This window comes from Eriocheir sinensis, chromosome 6 (genome assembly GCF_024679095.1).
Source record: "Eriocheir sinensis breed Jianghai 21 chromosome 6, ASM2467909v1, whole genome shotgun sequence".
Taxonomy (NCBI): domain Eukaryota; kingdom Metazoa; phylum Arthropoda; class Malacostraca; order Decapoda; family Varunidae; genus Eriocheir; species Eriocheir sinensis.
Window position 1 is genome coordinate 8741095 of NC_066514.1, and position 9043 is coordinate 8750137.

Sequence of the window (9043 nt, forward strand, 5' to 3'; positions counted from 1 at the left end):
AGACACAGCACAAAATTCCACAGGTGTCCATTGATACTATAATAGAGCATACATCCCAATTGATTTCACATCACATTTCAGAAGTAGTTAACAGTGTTAAGACTCATTTACAACCAAAACTGTCATCTGAAGACTTGAACTTCGTAAACGGATTTATTAAAGATGTTAAACTTAGTAATGTTGAGAATGAATACAACAGAAAAAAGTACTACACCAATTATTGTAGCCTCGTACAACCACAGGAAGTTCTCCTAGGAACATAGTTTAAAGCTGTTAAAGGACAGTTGAGAGAAGTGAAGAGATATGGATATTGTATTCCGTTGCAGGAAACTCTGCAGGCTTTAATTAATCTCCCTGAAATAAATGCAGCAGTTTCGACTCCACATTACTCGGAATCCAGCATGATGAAAGATGTGTGTGATGGAGCGTACATGCGTACACATCCATTGTTTATAAAGGACCCAAATGCTCTTGCCATAATTCTGAATCACGATGACATGGAAGTTGCTAATCCCCTCGGGAGTCATGTTAAAAAAAATAAACTGGCAATGTTTTATTTTTCTCTTGTGAATATTCCACCGCAGTTTCGTTCCAAGTTGGCAACCATCCAGCTAGTTGCTATAGCTAGAAGTAGGGACCTTAAAAAACATGGAGTTGACAAGTTATTGGAAAATTTTGTTACCACACTGAATGAATTGCAAAGCACAGGAATCAAATTCAAGGTAGGCACATCAGAACGTCTCATGTATGGAGCCTTAGTAATGGCGCCATGTGACACCCTTGCAGCTCAGTGGATAGGAGGCTTTAAAGAAGGAGTAGGCTTTGCAGTTAAACCATGCAGAACTTGTGAAGTAACACAGAGTGAGGCAAGGAAACAATTCTCTCTTGAATCGAGAGAACGAACCCTGGTAAAACACAATGAAAGACTTGAGAATCTTGAGTTGGTAAGTAAAAAGTCTAAAGAATACTGGAGTAAAATCTGGGGTATTAAATCAAAAAGTGTGTTGTGCAGGATAAATGAATTTCCATTGAACAAATGCCTTGTTCATGATCCAATGCATATTTTAACTGAAGGAATTGTTCCCTATGAAGCAGCAATAATGCTACGTGAATTCATTTTTGTAAAAAAATATTTCACACTTGATTACTTGAATAATCAAATAGACAGCTTCCCTTATAGTTATTTGGATAAATTCAACAAGCCTGAACACATAGAACGAAAGAACATTCTAGACAAAAAGCTGAAGCAAACCTCAGCTTCAATGATGACTATGTGCTATATTATGCCATTCTTAATTGGTGAGAAGGTGAGGGAAGACGATGAGCAATGGAAGATTTTTTTACGAATTATTCAAATAACAATACTGGCCACTTCCCCAAATGCAGATCTTGATACTGTGGGCCAACTAGACCAGCTTGTTAGCAGCCATCACTATAAATTTCAAGAACTTTATCCTACAGAATCCATCACACCAAAGTTTCATTACTGTTTGCATTTGGCAAATCAGATTAAGCAATTTGGTCCAGGTCGTAATCAGTGGTGCCTGCGCTTTGAAGGAAAACATGGATTTTTCAAACAAAAAAAGTGGCATAATTTTAAGAATTTACCAAAATCAATGGCTGATTTTCATCAGAAGTACATGTGCTACAGAATGTTAGGCTCTAGTCCGATGCTTTTGGATCATGCAGGAAATTTCCTTTATTCAGGTGATTTAGTGAAAAATGGTAGCATAATAGATATTGAGAAGGACCTTCCAGGATTGAAAGAACAGTGTCTGAATTTATTCACAAAGCACCATTTGAATAATGCATACCCACTAACAGGTTACATATCACCTGAAGTTTGCATTCATGGGCACACCTATAAACCTGGAATTATTTTGCAGCTTAATCATGTAGAAGGTGTTCCAACTTTTGGTCTTGTGCTTCAAAACTTCATACATGACAGCATGAAGTTTTTCATATTGGAAAACTTGATTACTTCAGGATTTGATGGCCATTATAATGCATATGTTTTGAAAGCTACTGGAAATAAAGTAGTAGAGAGTTTTATTGATATTGAAAACAAATGGCCTTTGAGTGTATACCATGTCAACAATGAAATGTATGTTACCAACCGATATTGTCACTTTGTTGAATTTATATAGACCTATGGTAGCACTCATGAGCATGATGCTACACTGCATCATAGGAGAAGGAAAACTGATATAAAACTACCTGCTGCTTTATAGGTTGTGTCTACATATTTAAGGTTGTATCACATTGGCACATTTTCCTGCGACATCGTGTTGAGCAACGTCATTTCCGACGACCTGCCGTCCTCAGAAATTATCACTGTCGTTTATTTTTCTTCGACTACAACAATTAAACAATTGTCTTTGACAATTTCCAAGGACGGCAGGTCGTCGTAAATGTTGTCGCACAACACGATGTAGCAGGAAAATGTGCCTGTGTGATACGGCCTTAAGATGAATTGTAGGAGAAGGATGTATGTATCTATAAAATTCACTGTCTGTATGTGTGTGTGTGTGTGTGTGTGTGTGTGTGTGTGTGTGTGTTGTCTCGTCAACACAGCCACATAGAGCCAGATCAACCAAACTTGGCATGAAGATACATGGACACCTCTAGATTGTCTTCGGGGGGTCTAAATTTGGGTACCCCCTTCGGTAGCCACGTTACAGGACGCGCCATGTGAGGTGAAACTTTAATGAAAACATACTTTCCCTCATAGCGACTTAATGGTTAGTCTGATCCCATGTTTGAGGGCACATTTCCTTTGCGGAAGAACAAGATCTACAACTTTGATCTCTATGAAAATTTCTGTATCTGTGACAGAAATGGTGTTTTTTGGCACTTTTATGTTATTTTGGACACTTTCATGTTACGGCTGAATTTCTTTGCCTCATAGCGACTTAACGGTTCCACTAATGCACCTTCCCTTATAATCATTCTTTCTACAAATAATGTCTGTACAACTTTGCTGTCCATAGAAAATTCTGTATCTGTGACACAAAATGCACTATTCAGTATTTTTGTTACCGCTTAGGTAACCGTTAACTTATAAAAAGCGAAAAAACGCAATTTCCGTCACATATTCTTTTTTTTATTGATAGCGAAGTTATAGAGCTATTTTCTCGAGACAGAATGGTTATTAGAAAAAGTGCAACACGGGAACTGTTAAATCTCTGTCATCCAAAGGATCTTACCGGTACCATGAGCGTGGCCAAAAATAACAAAAGTGATGTAACGGTTCTCTCTCTCTCTCTCTCTCTCTCTCTCTCTCTCTCTCTCTCTCTCTCTGAACAGAAAAAGAGAGAGACAGACACACACACACACACACACACACACGAGAGAGAGAGAGAGAGAGAGAGAGAGAGAGAGAGAGAGAGAGAGAGAGAGAGAGAGAGAGAGAGAGAGAGAGAGAGAGAGAGAAAACAGACGGACAGACAGACAGACAAACAAAACGAGAGAGAGAGAGAGAGAAAGAAAACAACCCGGGCAACGCCGGGTACCTCAGCTAGTAAATAAATAAGTGTGAGGGGGATAGGATGCCCTACACTATGGTCTCCCAGAAACAGTGGGCACACCACACACAGAGAGAGGAGTGTATAGACACCCTTAAAACCACTAGATTGCGCCTTTTCTGGGGTGTACCCTTTCGGGGTAAACAGCCTAGGTATATAGATGGATGGATTGTAACACCAATGGAAAGAAGTAAAAAAAAAAAAAAAAAAGAAAGAAAAAACATGGAAGGGCAATTTAACCTACACCTATCGCAATTATTAAATGCTTTGTATCAGTCAGTATCTGTGATGCATTTGTGTGTTCCATTGTGTGAAGCATATATATATATATATATATATATATATATATATATATATATATATATATATATATATATATATATATATATATATATATATATATATGTGTGTGTGTGTGTGTATAGATCTATATATAGATATATATATATATATATATATATATATATATATATATATATATATATATATATATATTTATATATATATATATATATATATATTTGTGTGTGTGTAAAATAAAAACTTATTTTCAACTTTGTCAACTATTTTCCTAAATATGCTCCAGAATGCCATTTTTCCGTATTTGGTGTGGTGATCGCATCATAAGGAAATCGGTTGTGTCAGTAGCAGAAATTGAAGAACTAAAGAAAAAAGGTAAGAAAATGTATGCATGTGCATGTAATCTGCAATGTTTATTTTTCTTTATTTCTTTCCAGATACTTCCTTGACACTATTCAATAACAGATTGGCTTTCAGATGTCCTTTTATCAAAACTTTTATATCATCAGATAGTCTTTGTCACCAATTATTACTGTATATCAAGGTTCCCCTATTTTTGTATTATTTAGTGGGTTTTCTGTGTATTTTAAAACGTAGTGATGGACACACATATATGCAACTGCTCTGCCCATTTTGTGTTTAAATACTTTTCAACAGTTTTTCTTTCAACAGCAACACAAAAACTCTGTTTGGAGTTGGTAGGACCTACGAAGTTAGTTCTAGAGAAATGTGGTACAGAAGTGGACGACGATGAGGTGTTGGAAGAAATTGCTGATGAAGTCTTATTATTGTTGGCTGATGGACAAACTTATACACCATCTGTAGCTCAGCAAATACCTGACTCTGCTCGAAGTTTGGTAGCATGTACTACAGGCGATGTACTTCAACCCAGCAGGAGTGCAAGTGACAACGAAGTGGCAAGCACAAGTTCAAGTGGGACAGAGGCATATGCCAGTCACAAATCATCTAATACATTATGTAAGTATGTCATAACTTTTTCCCATTGTAAAGAAAGATGTGTTCCTCACTGAAATAGATGACCACAGAGCTTGTTTTAGTAATATTTAGAATATTGTCTCTTGTTAAAGTTGAGGCTATTATAGGAACATACTTCCATCAATAAAGTTTACATTTACTTAGAGGAAAGCGCTAGCCACTTTTTATGCTTACTTTATTGCAGCATTGCCTCTGCCAGAACTCTCACGGGCAACCCGAGATGACTTACAACAGGGAGATAAATCAAGACGGGTCTGGTTGCAGCTGATAGAAGAATCCAAGAACTACTACATGAAGTATTGCCCTCTGCTTGATGAAAACCCTTATGGGGCATACAAGATTATTGGAGAGAAGATGTTAGCTGCTTACCCTAGTATCGAGAGGGAAGGGAAACATAAATGGGTAAGATTTTTTTTTTCTTTTTTATCTACAATACACACTTTCTTCATAAATGTCCACCTTCAATGAATTCTTATGCTGTATATACATTGTTTAGTTTAATAACGATATTTAATTCCAACAAATTCAAATAATTTTTTTAGCCCATATACACTTTTGTGGCTAGAAAATAGCAATAATTAAAAAAAGTGAGGATAAATTAGTGAATCCCTTCCTAAAGTGGCAGAATAGCCACCTCGACAAGGCACACATGCTGAGTAGTTGAAGTTATTTGTTAATTCAAATATTTGATATTTCCACATTCATTTCAGAGCCAGTATGCGAAAGCACTCAGTCAAAGTATACGCACAGAGCGTTTTAGACGTAAAAGAAAAAGCCTTCCTGTAACTCCACAAGAACAACAGCTGCCCCCTAAAAGGTTCACTGTGGGAAAGCACATAGTTACAGACGCCAGTAATGCTCTTCCAGAAGAAGAGTTTGAAAAGCATGTTCTTGAAATCCAGAAGGTTTGGAATACTTCAGCATGCAGTAGCTCACATGTAGATATGCTGCTCAGGGAATCCTACTGCAACAGAAGACAATGGTTGCCATATCTACCAAATGGGAAATTGGCACCAATACTGGAGAAATTCCCATGTTTTCAAGAGTCAAGCTATGTAAGTAAAGAAATTATGTTAATCCTTGTTGTTTTTGCATGCAACTATTAATTTCATTTCATTTGATAACCATTCCTTCAAATTCTGTTGTTAATGATTTTATTTACTTATTTCTAATCCATAATTTCGAACAATAGTGTTTGATTTTCCTTTTTTGTAAAAGACAATCTTTTGGATATTCTTTCTAGGTACTGCGTGAAGTGGAACGCATGTTGCTATGTGAAGTATCAACATGGAAGGACAGATTGGAGAAAATTGTTGAGGCCCTGAGCGATCAAGTACCTTCTAGTGCATGTAACAATGATGTAAGTATTTATTTTCTTGTAAATGTGTCAGTTTATTGGATGCGTGACTATACACTTGCCCCATCTGGCATGTCTTCTATATAAGAATACATTTACGAGAATTTTTTTTAAAGTTTCTTAACACACACACACACACACACACACACACACACACACACACTATATATATATATATATATATATATATATATATATATATATATATATATATATATATATATATATATATATATATATATATATATATATATATGTGTGTAACAGGGTAGGGATTGCAAATCTTAAATGAGCCGAAAGGCTCATTTGTTTATATATATATATATATATATATATATATATATATATATATATATATATATATATATATATATATATATATATATATATATATATATACCCCCTTTTATCTTTTACTGCTTTTTTCATGCCAACTGCTCTTCTGAACTTGCTAACTGCATGCCTTCCCCTCTCCTGCGGCCTTGCTGCACAAGACTTTCTATTCACTCTCACTCCTATTCTGTCCAAATCCCTTATGCAAGAGTTAACCAATATCTTCAATACTTCATTGTTTCCACTGGTAAACTCTGGAACTCTCTCCTTCTTTCTGTATTTCCTCCTTCCTACGACCTGAACTTTTTCAAGAGGGAAGTATCAAGACACCTGTTTCAATAAAAAGGACCTTCTTTTGGACTTGTTTTCCGTTGGGGAGCTGGCGCGTAAACACACACACACACACACACACACACACACACACACACACACACACACACCAGGCTTGGGTCCAAGTACATGTACTCGTACTCGTACTTAAGTACACAATTTAATGTACTCGTACTTGTACTCGTACTCGGGCTTAAAAATTCCTCTGTACTTGTACGTGTACTTGAGCTCCAGAGTCCAAGTACTCGAGAATTTTTCGAGTACTTTCGTCAACAAACAAAACTAGTTCAATATTGCATTAACTAAGATTGTTACGAGTTTCATTAACCATTCTGCACCACAACTTAACTTTGATGTGTCTCATTAAAATGAATTATATTATAAAGTAGATACATAGGTATACAGTCTTCTGATGACAAAGATATGAAGGTTATATCAGTAGAAACAGTACTTGTTTTTGGATTCGAGTACAGTACAAAAGTACTTGTACTTGTACTCGAGTACAGCTGTAAAACTGAGTACTTGTACTTGTACTCGTGGCATCATCAAGTAATCGTACTTGGACTCAAGTACAAAAAAATGTACTTGAACCCAAGCCTGACACACACACACACACACACACACACACACTCTCTCTCTCTCTCTCTCTCTCTCTCTCTCTCTCTCTCTCTCTCTCTCTCTCTCTCTCTCTCTCTCTCTCTCTCTGTGGGCAAAGTGAAAATCAATAGTTATGATCACTTTTTCAGAATGATCAGCATACCGTGGACATCATCAGATTCATTGAAAAATCTGTTGCCTTTAAGAAGGGTAAAGGCATTAAATCAAAATCCTGCTTTACGGTTGCGGATTTTAACATCTCTGATGCTGACAAGAATGACTTGTGCACCTCCTCTGAATTATCTCCTCCTCACATTGTGATGTTTCTTGATGGAAGTAAATATGTGGATGGATATATTGTGGGAGATAATTGTAAGATTGCTTGCAAGAATCTCAAAAGTGCTGGAGAAATCTTTATAACATTATTGGCTTGTTATTATTGCTTTGATTTCTCATATCCCCGTATTTACTCTCAGCTCTTGGGGTTCCTACAGCAATGTGTTATGCATGACCAGTATCATCTTGAAAAGTCATCTGACTACAAGCACTTCATTGCACAATGTCAGAGTTTCATTGGATAAGGATCTTAGGTTCCCTAGATTTTCATGTTCTACACCTTTTAACCTTAAATTAAAAAAAAATTGAACTTCCAATTTAAAAAAAAACTGACTTTCAGATTGAAAAAGCTGACTTTCAAATTAAAAAAAGTTGACTTTCGAATTAAAAAAACTGACTCAAATTAAAAACAAAACTGACTTTCAAATTATAAAAGTTGACTTTCAAATTATAAAAGTTTACTTTCAAATGAAAAAAGTTGAACTTCAAAGTAAAAAAGCTGACTTTCAAATTAGAAAAAAAATTATTTTCGTCTATTTCCACCATCACTGATTTCCAACACCACCCATTTTCACCATCACCCATTTCCACTACCATCACCCATTTCCACTACCACTACTCATTTCCATTCTCCCATTGCCATTCACTCATTTTCACTAATCCAACTCCACCATCACCCATTTCCACCACTACCCATTTCCACTCACCCATTTCCTCCACTACCCATTTTCACCATCACCCATTTCTACTCAACCATTACCACAACCACCACTATCACCACTACCCCCACAACCACCACTATCACCACCACAACCACCACTATCCTCACAACCACCATCACGACAACCATCACCACAACCACACTACACCACAACCAATAGTTGTGGTGATAGTGATGGTTGTGGTAATGGTTGAGTAGAAATGGGTAGTAGAGGAAATGGGTGATGGTGGAGTTGGATTAGTGAAAATGGGGGAATGGAAATGAGTAGTGGTAGTGGAAATGGGTGGTGGTAGTGGAAATGGGTGGTGGTGAAAATGGGTGGTGTTGGAAATCAGGGATGGTGGAAATAGACGATTTTTTTTTTCCAATTTGAAAGTCAACTTTTTTAATTTAAAGTTCAGGTTTTTTAATTTGAAGTTCAGGTTTTTTTAATTTGAAAGTCAACTTTTTTAATATGAAGTTCAACTTTTTAAATTTGGAAGTCAACTTTTTTAATTTGAAAGTCAGTTTTTTTTAATTTGAAAGTCAGTTTTTTTAATCTGAATGTCA

General features: G+C 36.2%; 1 protein-coding gene across 1 annotated transcript; it reads left to right on the forward strand.

The window, feature by feature from the left end:
* The first annotated feature begins 4130 nt into the window (after positions 1-4130).
* Positions 4131-8625, forward strand: LOC126986474 (uncharacterized). Its single transcript, XM_050842688.1, has 6 exons — positions 4131-4199; positions 4497-4802; positions 5005-5222; positions 5531-5875; positions 6064-6180; positions 7587-8625. The coding sequence occupies exons 3-6, from the start codon at positions 5112-5114 to the stop codon at positions 8016-8018; spliced, it is 1005 nt and encodes a 334-aa protein (XP_050698645.1). The 5' UTR covers positions 4131-4199; positions 4497-4802; positions 5005-5111; the 3' UTR covers positions 8019-8625.
* The last annotated feature ends 418 nt before the right edge of the window (positions 8626-9043 follow it).